The following is a 14145-nucleotide window of genomic DNA, read 5'->3' on the forward strand; positions in this document are numbered from 1 at the left end:
AGTTAGTTAGTTAGTTAGATAGATAGATAGATAGATAGATAGATAGATAGATAGATAGTTAGTTAGTTAGTTAGTTAGTTAGTTAGTTAGTTAGATAGATAGATAGATAGATAGATAGATAGATAGATAGATAGATAGATAGATAGTAAGTTAGTTAGTTAGTTAGTTAATACATTATGAGACAAGTATATGCATTCTTTTGTCAAATTTTAAGGTCCCATTTAAAATGTTGTCCAATAATCAGAGGACACGATAGGTCTCATTGGATTATGTCCTTTGACCTACACTGTTGGTTTGGTGGTGAAAACGAGCAATTATCTTATTTTGTATCACTATGTCAATATTGTCCCCCCCCCCCCACACACACACACACACACACACACACACACACACACACACACACACACACACACACACACACACGCACACACACACACACACACACACACACACACGCACACACACACACACACACACACACACACACACTCACACACACACCCACACACAGAGCAGTATGGTGACGCTGTGGTGTAAAGAGCCTCAGGTCCTCCCTCTTGCTCTTCACATGACTGCAGCAGCCCTGTGAGCTCTCACACAGGAGGGAGAGGAATGTGCAGAGGAGCCACAGCAGCGATGGCCGAGCGGAGCCACGGTGCCTCCACAATGCACATATTCTACACTGTGTTCATCTGCTTCACATTCATCCACTGCGCCACTGCAATCCCCTGGACACAGGAAAAGGTAAGACTTACTCTCAACACTTGACCAGGTTCAGTCACATTTGTACATTCAGTCAATCAGATAAGTGTCTGAAAAAGTGGAGCCATTTTTTTTTTAAACTTGCCACAGTCAGGGTTTTTTACGAGGCTCATGTGATTGGTTGCTTGATTAACTCCCAATTATTCATTTGAATCGTTATTTGATAAAGATATTACAGTTTGCATCATACTATATCACGTATGTGTACTCAATTTCTTTAGCTATAGTGTTGGGGAAATGCAATGAATTTCAGTGGATATTTTGCCACTGTCTGTGCACATTTCCTTATATGAAATATCACCAGTGCTTACTGTTATTTATTCTAAAATAGGCAATAACATGTTTGAATCCATCTTTTACATTAATCCAACATGAATATTCATGATATCCCAGCAGTCGTGTGCTCAGATTCTTGGCACTGCTTGTGTAATCCCCCTGAGATGCACCTGGGGTACATGCCTGGCCACTCATGTTCCCTCATCTGTGTTTTCCTCCTCTTCTCTTTGCCTGGTTGCTATGGCAGCACCGTCCTCATCACTGATCCTCCAATTGCAGGTCTGAGGTATTTATAGACCTCTAAGTGGACCCCCCAATTTAACCCTCTCTGAGCTCAGTGAGCCCCACCAGCTCTTTGGATCACATGACCACATAATTATACCTCGGGCCCTATGCTTGTGCCACTGTTTGATTACAGGACTCAGTGTCAGCCAGTAGTGTGGTCCAAGTTTTGCAAGTGAGTGTTTATTCTGTTGTAAATGAACAGATTGAGGGAATGTGCCCCAAAACGATAGTAACGCCAAACTATAGGAGGAAGAACAAACGTGTACTACTGTTAAGTCCCTTTAAAAGAAGCTTATTTAGCTGACATACGTATCTTGAGCAGGGCTACAATGTGATGTCAGTTAATCAGTGACTTCATCAGTTCATTGTTGAAGTTATTCAGTAAGTGCCAAACATTTAATATTCCCGTCCAATCGTATGTGATTACTCTCACTGTAAATTGAATATCACTTTGTTTTGGACTTAATGACACTACCTGTGTGTTCTGGAAATATGCTCGCTATATTTTCCTTGTTTTCTGAAATGGTAAAGACTAAATGATTAATTGAACTCGCCAATAATCAGATTAATCAATATTATTCCTGAGAAAAAATGTAATCCACCCCCTGATCCAGATCCATACCAAAATGTAACTGGTTCTTCCTGTGACCCATTTCACATCCTTCTAACTTTTTTTTTTGTGTAATCTTGCTTAAAAGCAGATAAACAAATAAACAAACCCATAACCAAACAGACAGGGCTTGTTAATCTGGATTGGATAATTTAACTATATGTTAGTCATTTCTACCACTAATACCCAGAATTTCTGTTATCTGCGAGGCTGGAGTTGTACACACACACACACGCAAACACACGCATGCATTGACAGTGCTCTGACATTCACAATCAGCTCTGCCCCCCCCCCCCCCCCCCTCTCCATCCTCCCTGTCAGTTCAGGTTGTTACCCGGACAACCGTGGTGCTTAGCAGCTGAACTTTGAGACCAAATGAAAACAGAGCCATGGGATCCAAGGATCGATAGGTTTTTTTTCTCTTAAACCTCTGACCGTAATCATGAGCACACCGGACTGACGCTCAGCTTGGAACATGAATCTGAATCCATATTGTGCTGCTTAAGATGCACAAATACATTGATTTGCAAGGGGCTGTGTCTTTGAGAAAAAGAGCCCCCTCACTCTTCTGTGGATCCCTGATTCAGTAAAGAAGCCATTGTGCGTATTTGAAGCCCCTCAATCAGCGACAGTTCACACAATTTTAATTGGCTGTTCAGTCTCTCGCTGAGCAGATGTTAGAGTGAATTCTAATTGTTTATTTTAAATTTTTTTTACATGAAAATACCATCTGGTTTCTCTGCATGTTGTTATAGCTGATATTAAAGGAGCCAACTGTTAGTTTTTAAATGGATATTTTCCTGAGTTGTCATTATCAAATCCTAAATACTTGTGGTTTCCAGTAATAAACGGGTGTTTTGACTGATGTGAGTCACTGACATTAGTGGTTATTCACTCTATGTGTCATCCACATTGTTGCTGCATTTAAATCCATAACAGGGAGATTTCCACTGCCCTTAGTAACAGGTTGTTGAACCGAACGCTGATGGAAAATAGTTGTAAACATGATAATGTTTGTATATAACATTCTGACAGTGATTAACGTGATCACACACCACACTTAGACCTTAGAATAGTTCCTCTTATGTGCACCTGTATTTCCTCTTTAAATAATAATTGAAACCATGTCGTGTCATCTTGTGTTTCTTTCTTCCGGTCCCGTTCAGCTCCATCACCGAGCAGTGACACTAACGCAGGATGAGATTCTCACGGCGCTGTCTCACACAGATCTGGAGCAGATGTGGCAGAGGGATCTGAGGCCGCTGCTGGTCACCAGGTACCCGGGCTCTTCGGGCAGCCAAGCTGTGCAGGAGGTGGGATCATCGTTTATAGGAATTAGACCACAACCCTATGCAGTTTGTTGTGAAAGATTTTTGATAGTAATTGGCAAGAAAAATGTCTTAGTCTGTGGAGAACGCCACATTTACTTCCAACATCACGGCAACTAAAGACATCGGATATCAGCTGATATCCTACTGCTTTTTTAAACACATTTGATGTCTGTTTTTCCAATAATCACAAAATGCTGTTTCATTACAAAACATGACAGATCTTAATACAATTCATCCTTTTCACAGTTTATCTGCAACAGACATACACCCGTTAGTTTCTCATGTGGTGATAAGTGATGGAGCACTCTTTGCTAACTAGCAATACGTCCATGTGTGTGTGTTCATCTTCCTTCCAGCATATCAAAACCACCCTTGGTTCGCTGGGCGCCGGCTGGGAGGTCACAGAGGACAAGTTCAGGTCACATACCCCCTACGGCCCTCTGCCCTTCACCAACCTGGTCGCCACCCTCAACCCGTCAGCCCAGCGCCGCCTGGTTCTGGCCTGTCACTATGACTCCAAGTACTACCCGCCACAGTGGCACGGGAGGGAGTTCCAGGGCGCCACCGACTCTGCCGTTCCCTGTGCCATGATGCTGGAGGTGGCGCGAGCTCTGGATGAAGAGCTGAAGACTCAGAAGGTGTAGTGGGCTAACAATTGACTTGCATATATAATAAGTCAAACATCTTCGTCATAATGCATCCAGAGTGCATTAGATATCGTGATGTCGTAATAACTTGAATTGTACTCATGAATCACAGCAAAGTCCTAAACACAAAGTCAACACCAGTAAGCTCTTGAATAACAAGGCCAAAGATGGCAGACGTTATTAGAACTGGGTGAACATCCCTTTTCATCACGTAAACATAGGAAACAGCTTTCACTTCAAGCTGAGGTGTAAGAAGAAGAATGCTTCCTTAGAAGACACTTTATTAGTGTTGCAATGAAAACAAAGTTGAGCTTCATGGATAAGTCTATTGTTATTGCGGTGTTATTCTACATTTTTCTGCCAGTCAAGAAGTGTCAATGGAAATCACACGAACGTTGTCTCTCTTTAAAAATAGGTCACAAATATATAGCTTAATTTTGACAAAGGGCTGAGTCACTTAATTAACAACCTGGGAATTGTAGTTTGTAGCAAACAGTACTCAAACTAGAATAAGGATTGCACATTTATTGGGACCTATTTGCATTTGGCACATCAGTTAGTATTTATAAGTGCAGGATAGTAATAATAATAATGATAATACATTTTATGATTAAAATAATAGTTCATGTCCCTATGTTCTCAGAAGCAAAGACCTCGCCCCTTGGACAAAGCTCACATGGATGTTTCGTTAGTCGGCATAATAAAAAAAAAAGGCAGTGGAGGATTAAGCCACCGTTTAACACGGTTGGGCTATAATGACAATACCTGTTAGTAGGATCAATTTTGTGTTTACGTTTTGACAAATCTCATGGAAAGACCAGTATTGACAAATACAGCATTTATTGATGATTGATTTATTTTTATAAATATTGCAGTTATTTGTGGGGAAATGGTGATTTCATTTCACCAGCCTTTTCCTGTAGGCATTTCCAATGAGTCATTCAATAAGAGATTATGAATTTTACCCAACAGTGTGCATGTTGATTTGTGTATAAATTTGATTATTTAAACAAACCTCTGTAAATATCCACACTCTATCTCATTTTCAGTTGGAACACAACCCACATTGAAATTTCTGTTCTTCTTATAGTCGTAAACATTTATTTGCCACCAACAATATTTAGTAGTTGTATGTACTAGAGATGCAGAGGGGAAACACTTAGCATTCATGTAGCCTGCGGCCTTGAACTTTTCCCATGTGACAGTTGAGAGTCTTGTCTATTGGGCGGACAGTGACAGAGTCTGTGACCTGGAGATCAGCCAAGGGACGTGTTCCTCGGCCTCAGCTGTCTGTCACAAAGCTCACTGAGGGAATAGGAATCACTCTGAATACAAACACATCCGAGGAGGAGGACACAGACAGTCTCAGCTGATTCCCCACATAGGAGACGTGGTTGAAATGGCATTACAGAGGCATATGTGTAACAAATCTTAAGAAATGAAATCAATGTTTTACATAAAACTACTTTTTTTTTTAGACCCTGCAGCTGTTTTTTCGTCGCTGTCATTTAAATGGCCACTACAGGGCAGCAACGGAATTTAGTCAAAACTGAACTGGTACATTTACAAAACAAGTTTGGGGAGGGATGTAGGGTTATTACCACAACACCATAATCACCAGTGATGCCGGTAACGCGCTACTTAGTAACGCGTTACTCTAATCTGACCGCTTTTTTCAGTAACGAGTAATCTAACGCGTTACTATTTCCAAACCAGTAATCAGATTAAAGTGACTTGTCCAAGTCACCTTGCGTTACTATTTCGGTATTTGTGGTTAGCCCGCTGGGCACGTCCTGCGGCTGGGGGAGCAGTCGCCCCGTCGCCCTCCTCACCACGCCGCCGGAGGCTCGGTGTGCGGCACTCCTCGACGTTTTTTTAGGGGGGGAGGTGCTCGTCCGCGGTGCGGGGGCTTTCCTTATAGTATGCCGCGGGGCGGTGTACGTCGGCGCTGCGGAAGGCGGGGACCGGTTGGAGGGGACCGGGTACGACGGTCGGCGACAGCGACTCCGGACGTGTGTCGGGCTCTTCTCGCGGATCACCTCAGCTACAGCGCCCGTTAGGGGAACCCTCCGTTCGCGCGGGGGGGGGGGCCTCCGGCGGTGTCTAATAAAGTTAGTGTTGGCCAAACCGGTTGTCATTTTTATGTTGAGGCGGCGGGGGTGTTGTCGGCAGCTGCTGAATGTAACTAATAAAGTAACTTGTAATCTAACTTAGTTACTTTTAAAATCAAGTAACTTGTAATCTAACTTAGTTACTTTTAAAATCAAGTAACTTGTAAAGTAACTAAGTTACTTTTTCAAAGTAACTATGGCAACACTGATAATCACAATACCATGCAGAATGAAAAATATGAAAAAGCGTCTCGATTCAATTTTATTGTGTGTTCATTTTCGAGGGGTTGTGGTTCCACAGAATTGTAGTGCATACCTGTAGGTTTTTTCACCACTGCATTTCAATCTGTAGGAACTGGCTAAGTTTTAGCGAAACTAAAGCTGAATGGGCAGTCACCATAAGCCCCCCCACCCCACCCAAACCCTGAATGTTCAACCCAAAGTTACGCCCTTGAAAAAACAGACTTTAATCACATGTAGTTTTTCCTGTACGAGCTGTTTGTTTACACTTTAATTATTATAGAAGGATATTGTCTACCTTAACCTTGTGCATATATATTTTATGATTGTAACTAAATAAGCAACAACACCAGAGCCAAGATGATATTTCTCATATAACTCACTCTATCGATAATGATGTCAGTCGATCTTAATAGAGTTGTGGTAGCAAACTTTTTTGGGGCATTGCTGTACAACTTTTTTCTTTTCTACCTCCCACTGTAGAGCTCCAGCGCCGACCTGACCCTGCAGCTGATCTTCTTCGACGGAGAGGAGGCTCTCTTCCACTGGACGCCCACGGACTCCCTCTACGGCTCCCGCCACCTCGCCCAGAAGATGGAGAGCACGCCACACCCGGCCGGGGCCACACACACCAACCAGCTACATGGCATAGTACATATCACTTCTACTCATCCTTCTCTTAATGACAACATCATCCCTTTGCTCACCCTCATCATTTTCAGGACAATCTGCTTATGCCTGATCTTCACACCCTCAGAGACACACACACAATAATGTCTAAAACAGTTGTGTGTTTTCAGGAATTATCATAAGCTCACAAAGACACATATTTTATTATTTGGGAGTCTTGGGTGTCCTGGTATCAAAGATAATTTATTATCTTTCATTGGTATGTAGAGTATTTCTGTATCCTGGCTCTACCCAGATACTGCTACTGTTTATCACAACATGGAGAAAATCCTGTGTGGACACACAGAGATAAAATCTGACAGTGTGGACTGTAGATTTATCATCAGGATGTCAGAAAAAGTTTCTCACCAGCATGGTTCACAATCCTGCCCCCTCGACTCTCCTCCTCCAGGATCTGCTCATGCTGTTGGACCTAATCGGAGCTCCCAGCCCTCACTTTGGAAACCAGTTCCCCAGCACAACGCCCTGGCTCACCAGACTGCAGAACATTGGTGAATGATCTCACATTCTTCTGTTGCTGCCTGACACAATGAAGATGTGCCAGGCAGCCGCCACAAATCAGCCATGAGTCATTGTACTGTAATTACTGGTTATGAATTACCAGACCCATTACAGACAGTCGTCAGTGTGCGGAGGCCAATGTGCCAATTTGCTGACAGTTCAAAGTGTTGGAATTAGCCTGTAACTTTCCCTTCCTCTCTGACTGCACTAGAGACATTACATTTATTTTTTATTTTAAATGGTAACGGAGCATTAAAGGGCCTGACAGCTTCTTTTCTAGATTCAAATTGTGGCCAAAATCAGAACTTTTTTTTGTATAAGTTAATTTAAACATGACAGATTTTTTTCATAGGTAAAATATGAATACTCAATTACAGGTTTTTTTCACAAGCGTTTAATTACAACTTCTTAGGGATCGTTGCTAATTTTCTTTTCCAAATATAGATACATATCAGCTGATATATCAGATCAGAATTTAGTCTTGAATCAAAATGTGCAGACCTTTGTGGGCTTGGATATCTTCCCAAAGTGGTCAAGACAAACCAATAATGTTCTGATGACATTTTCTTATACTTCTCAACTATTTTTAAAGGACACATATGTTTTTTTTCCTGAAACTAAACGTAGAGATACACATTTTCACCCTTTGCCTCCTGTATCCTCAGAAAAGCGTCTCCACTCCATGAACCAGCTGGCGGATCATCCCAACAGCGTGCAGTATTTCTGGCCTGATCGACCAGTCGGCCACATACAGGACGACCATATACCATTCCTGAACAGAGGTACACACACTCATTAACACAGTCATTTAAACATGATCTCATTTGACGTGTCAAATCTGTTGGGTTCTCATCCTGTGCTCCTCTTTCAGGCGTACGTGTCCTCCACCTCATCCCCTCACCGTTCCCGACCGTGTGGCACACGTTCGACGACAACGAACAGAACCTGGATCGCTCCGCCATTCAGAACCTCAACAAGATCATGCAGGTCTTTGTCCTGGAGTACCTCGACGCCAGACCAGCTGTCCCTTCCATCACTTCCATCACTTCAGCAACATCAGTACCTTCAAATCCACAGAATGCTCCATAAAATCATAGAGTTTCTTTCGATGTTTGAATGCAGAAAAGATCCTCAGCTCGTATTTCATAGACATGGCATTAACGGCTCTTTACATACCAGTACACGGCCGCCAACTGCATTCTCTAACACAGAGAATATGTTTGTATGAAAACTCCTGTATGATTTCAAAATCCATGTTAATGCTGACATTTACTTAGTATATATATATATAAGAAGTCTTTTCTTTTTTCTCGATGGTTTCATTAGAGACTTTAAGATTTCACAGCTTTAGTCCCCAGCAGTGAGATGAGCACACAGGATCTTCTGTGTTTACCACACTGCTCTCTTTATATCACCCTAAACCCCTCATTTACCCTGTGAGCAGGCGTCTCAGTGCCAATGCTGAGGCCTAGGATCAGGCATGAGGAAAAGAAGTTAAAAATAAATGATAAATGTAATCCAGACTTTTCCAATTTCTGAGGAAACAATTTGAAAATATGAAAGTATTGCCTAGCAAGTCCAAAGTTGCTCATGTGTGCTCTTCCAGGATTACAATGCAAACAGACTGGGAACACTTGCAATAGGTCATTCACATGAGTTTTACATGTGACAAATACCATGTTGCAACGCACATGTGTCACAAGGTGTGCCTCAGCTCCAGGGTATGGGACATCTCTTCTCCACCCGTAAATCTGCTCAGTGTCTGGATTGTAAACCTGTCAGTGGCAGGAAGTGGGTGTATTTGTATTATCACAACATATTAAGCACTTCATATCCTGTCATCTCCGATAGCGACGGGGATAACTTCCCGTGCTGATGTTTCACATGCCTGCCTTTGTTTATACGTCTCTGTATTAGCAGCGATCTTAGAGTGGTAGATTCCGGAATAATATACAGTGCCAAATCTGGACTTCCTGTATTTCGAGGCTGAAAATAAATGTTGATTCAGAATACAAAGCAGATCATGGGGAGTTTTTGATCTTGAAGTCTTTGCTTGAATGTGAGTACACTGGGGGGCAAAGACGCTGATCCTGCTCTGATGCTTGGTCGTTATGATACAGAGAGGTGACCTTTGAGGAAGTGTGCACGTTTTCCCGTCGTTCTGACCTCATGGCATTAAGCAAGAATGGCCAGTACAGTTCCTCTCTCTCAGCCTTGAAGCCTGGGCCCTCTCTTCCTAGCAGCAGACCAAACAATCCCTCCATCCTTCAGCCTCACCTCGACAACAACAATCCCATGATTCACGTAATCCTATCAGGGAGGACCTCCCCTGAATTCCACACCACCCAAATCCCCTTCCATATCCAGCCCCCTCCCATGAGAACCGAACGTGGGTCGGACTCCCCCGTTTGCTGCAATCAGAAATCTTTATGAAGGCTAGAAACAGCGTACACCAACATACAGTATATCTCTGTCTTGAAGGAGACTAAAAGTACATGGTTCAACATGTTGTGTTCATGCTTCCTTTGGCTGGTAGAATAATGTTAGTCGCCTCCTTTGAAGCATTTCATTTCTTTATTTTAACCTTCATTTTATACTTCCATGCTTTTGTGCCGATCCAACTCTTACTCCATTTGTTCTTGTTTCTTTTGAGAACAGGTGTTGTGTAACCTAGCTTCAACCTTTACCTGTCAGTCATCACCAGTGAGAATTGGCTCCGAGACTGTAAAGAAAACATCAGTTTGTCTAATTTTGGTTATTAAAAAAAAAAGTCTAATTAACTTTAATCTAAGGCAAAGACCAACCAGCGGGAGGAACAGCGTGTTTGAACAGGACTACATGTAATAGCCCTAGACTCTATTGTGGCTTCCAGGACTCTATGTCTGACAGCCAACTGATGCATTGCTCAGGAAGTTTAATAACAGCTGAGGTTTAATTTGCAGCTGAATTACAGTGCAGCACATTGAGCCGTGCGGTGGGGGAGTCATGTGGAAGGGCCCGGACTCTCCCATGAAAGGTGTGTTTTAGATTGGTATTAAAAACACTGAGCCAGGAAAGGTTATTTAATGTCAGAAACCCTAATTTAAAACCACTTAAAACCATCACCTCTGTTGAGCAGCTTTCAATAAAGACATCCAGCTATGAAGCATTTGCGTTATAGGATCCAGGGTTTTTCAACTGATTATCTTTTTGTTTTCATCTTGGTAGAGATTTTAACAGATATGTGTTTTCTTTCAGCTGCTCCAGCACCTGTAAATCCCTGGTTCGCCCACCATAGTCTGATGCATGCTTTTATTGCCATAGCCTGATTCACATATTTTTAGGGATAAAGAGGAGTTTATCTAGAGTTGGTCTTTATATTTTATATGATGTCAAATAGAGTTAAACTAGTTTTATTCTATTTAAAACACAATAATCAAGTGTTGAGCTTTCCAGTTTGTCCATTATGTTCTTTAATTAGACTTAGATCAAGACAATAGTTTGTGTTGCTGTGTCACATTTACATTTTCTCTACTGAGGACCAACAAAGGTACATTTAGTTTCAGTTAGTTAGTTAGTTATGGCCTAAAAAATGTGTTTGTGTTAAATAAGTTAATGAGAATGAATACAATGTGAAGTAACTTTGTGAATAGTGTTTAGCGGTGTGTGCCCTGACACCGACAGAGGGCAGTGGTGAGTCACATTGAGTTCACTGGAAAGAGGAAAGTGGGAGAAACCAAATATAAACCGAGCTGCACACTGTTCAGTGAACACGCCTCCAGTTTCAAATGAGGGCGGTGAACACAGAGAAACCACCTACATCATACGCTGCATTCAGGTGCTGCATGTTAACCCTTGTATCCATGTTTCAGGGTGATAAATAAACACTGTCAGGCGTTTGTGTATTTTTTATCATGAATATTTATAAAACGTGCATACAATTTTATAAAACTAGTGCAGTGCCTGTTTTTAATGTTCTGGTCTCCTGGCCTGGGTTAAGGCTGAAGCTACTTCAGAAGTACTCAGTAGTGAGTCCTCCTCAGTTCTACAACATACTGCCACTTTTTATGTTTGTGTGCAGACCTTTATATAAACACTCTATGGTGCAGAGTGAAGTTAGTAAACTTTGTGTTTATCCTACCTGGTTTATCTGCAATGAAGTTTTTATAGTCAGTGTATTTCATAAAATTAAATTGAACCCTCTTTATTTCTGATCACGTGTGCAGCGTCTATATAAGTTAGAATGACTTCAGTTTAAATTCAGAACATAGGACAACACGGTGAATATCCCTTGTACGTTTGAGGGGGTTTTGCATTTGTTAAGTTGCTGACCGCCAATAGATGCTAACAGATGTTAGAAACCACCAACAAATAATAGGGACATATTTTCAGTTGTGTACCTGAGCATTAACCGGTGTTTTGGGCTTTTTAACCACAAGACACCCCCTTCTCATGTAGGCCCAACAAAGGCGGATCATACCTAGGTGTGTGTTTCCCTAACACATCAGTTGGGATCACTGCAAAAAGTCCCAACACATGCAAATACAGAAATGTGCTTTGAATAGCGATAACGACAACAATGTTTCCATGGGACCCAAACAAGTGAAGTTAGGGAAGTCTGCTACTTGTCAGTGGTGATGGAACTTCACAAAGCATTGAACTACAGCCAGGTTTAACACTTTTTGGACTTTTTTATTTGCATATGTTTTCTTAATTTGCAGTATTTTGACCTCTTTGGCCACTGTAAATTGCCCTTATAAATCAGTCTGGGATTTTTCTATTGCGTACATTTGCATTGTATTTATTGATTATCTGTTTTTGCAGTGACTGCTGGCTGTACCGAAAATTTCCCCTCGGGATGTAATAAACATCTCTTGTGCTGGACTTTTCCCATAGCTGAGAAAAGCAAAGTGATCTCAACAAAGGTGGCCTGTGTCGTCACTTTGCAGGCAGTGGGGATTTCTCCCAGTGTTCCCGGCGGTACGTGAAGGCAGCAGTGATCCCGGGCCGGGCTGTGAGGAGCTGTGGGGGATTTGAGATCCTCCGGTCACATGTGTTCTGAGTCGTGCGGTGTCCGGACTCAAACAGACCAGCAGCTCCCGGCCGCACCAACGATGTGACAGCTCAGCCTTTACTTCTCTTTCATCGAATTCTCGTCGCCACGTTGTTGTTGTTTTGTTGTTGTTTGGCCGCGGACGGTGTGTTGGAGAAACCATGGAGCCCATAACCAAGTGGACGCCGAAGCAAGTTGTCGAGTGGATGAGAGGTAAGAAGTGTGGAGCACTTTGTGTGTGTGTGTTGTGTGTTGTGTTGTTTTAGTGTAACATGGCACAAACAGTGGCTCGTTCCTGCTCATTGTCTTGTTCTACTCCCAGTCGCTCCTCTCGGTTATCTCCGGCTGGTTTCGTAGAAACTGTGACAACATTCCTCCTCCTCCACTCAGCCTCATAACAATGGAACCGCATCTGCTGTGACTCTCACTGATGTGGAGCAGTTTCCCCTCAACTGGCTTTCCTTTCCTTTAACACCACGGCTCGGCTCTAACGTTTGAGTCATGCTTCCATGTTGACTTGATAAACAAACATCAGCCCGAAAAAAAGAAACTTTTTCGCCAACTTAAATAGATACTTCAATGGAAACACAGAGATTAATTATGTTTCTTCAACTTCAAATGATTAGATTTGCTAGTTTAAGGTCACTTTACTTTGAACTTAATTAATGCTTGAAGTTATTATGCAATAGAAGTTTGATTTATTGTCCAATACAATTTGTTCTCTGTCAAACAGGTGTCATGGTCCTGTCTCACTGCTTCTCCTCTCACTGATGTTGAGTCATTCAGTCATATTCAGTCAGCTGTGTTATCTGTCCTTTACCACTGCTCAGCTGAGATGTTTATATCATGCTAACGTTTTGATTTGAGAGACAAGCATCAGCTGAACACTATACGCTGTAAAAAGAAACTTCTTTACCAACTTTCAAATATACTTCATTTTTTAAGTTAATTTACAATTTAGTCAGAAACAGGCTACTTAATCCAGTCTCACTGATACTTACTCTCACTTACTGATGTTGGGCAATTTTCCTCAGCTGAAGTATCAGCTGAACAGTATACACTGAATAAGCAGCTTATAACAACACTAAAATTGGTAACTCACAAATTAATTAAGTTTCTTCAACTTAAAATACAATTTTGTTCGTATGACTTGTTCACTTTGACTTTACTTTTTTCAGTTAAGAATTGTTTGATTGATTCTTAAATACTTCCCTGTCAGAAACAAGCAACATGTTTGGCAGTCTAACTTAAATTTATACACTCTATACACTGCTAGTATTACAAATAGTTAGGAGTGACACTGTCATCAAAGTCTGTACACTCAATCATTTCAATACTTATTTCTAAATGAAGTAATGCTGATGTCCAGTCCATACTGATTTGAGCAATTATCTAATTGTGTTTACAAAAAAACTTATGTTGCCAACTCACTTTCTTAAACAGAACGCTTTTCAGTCAGATCCCTTTTTGGTGCTTTTTGAGTGTCTGACACATCCATAACAAACCATTCCCTTCAGGAACGCGCGCAATGGTAATGTCATCATTCCTCTTTTAACCCGAGTTCAGTCACAGCACAGGTATGTCTAGTGAGGGACAGCAAATGGTATGTGAGGTATGAGGTCGTTGCGGTGCTTCATTCCAAATGCTAACCAGTGAAGTG

The 14145-nt window shown here is 41.8% G+C and overlaps 2 protein-coding genes across 2 annotated transcripts in view; both read left to right on the forward strand.

Moving 5' to 3' along the window:
- The first annotated feature begins 525 nt into the window (after positions 1-525).
- qpct (glutaminyl-peptide cyclotransferase) lies at positions 526-9469 on the forward strand. The gene is made up of 7 exons (XM_053435263.1): positions 526-744; positions 3100-3246; positions 3621-3902; positions 6746-6913; positions 7344-7443; positions 8119-8235; positions 8325-9469. Exons 1-7 carry the CDS (start codon positions 613-615, stop codon positions 8540-8542), a joined length of 1164 nt encoding a protein of 387 aa, XP_053291238.1. The 5' UTR covers positions 526-612; the 3' UTR covers positions 8543-9469.
- A 2582-nt stretch (positions 9470-12051) lies between these two features.
- LOC128450688 (connector enhancer of kinase suppressor of ras 3) overlaps positions 12052-14145 on the forward strand; it is a 35813-nt gene continuing 33719 nt past the window's right edge. Inside the window, exons 1-2 of the mRNA XM_053434286.1 lie at positions 12052-12102; positions 12257-12698. Coding sequence (XP_053290261.1) covers positions 12647-12698 — 52 coding nt within the window. The 5' untranslated portion in view covers positions 12052-12102; positions 12257-12646. The remainder of the gene's footprint in view (positions 12103-12256; positions 12699-14145) is intronic.

Source organism: Pleuronectes platessa, chromosome 11 (assembly GCF_947347685.1).
Source record: "Pleuronectes platessa chromosome 11, fPlePla1.1, whole genome shotgun sequence".
Taxonomy (NCBI): domain Eukaryota; kingdom Metazoa; phylum Chordata; class Actinopteri; order Pleuronectiformes; family Pleuronectidae; genus Pleuronectes; species Pleuronectes platessa.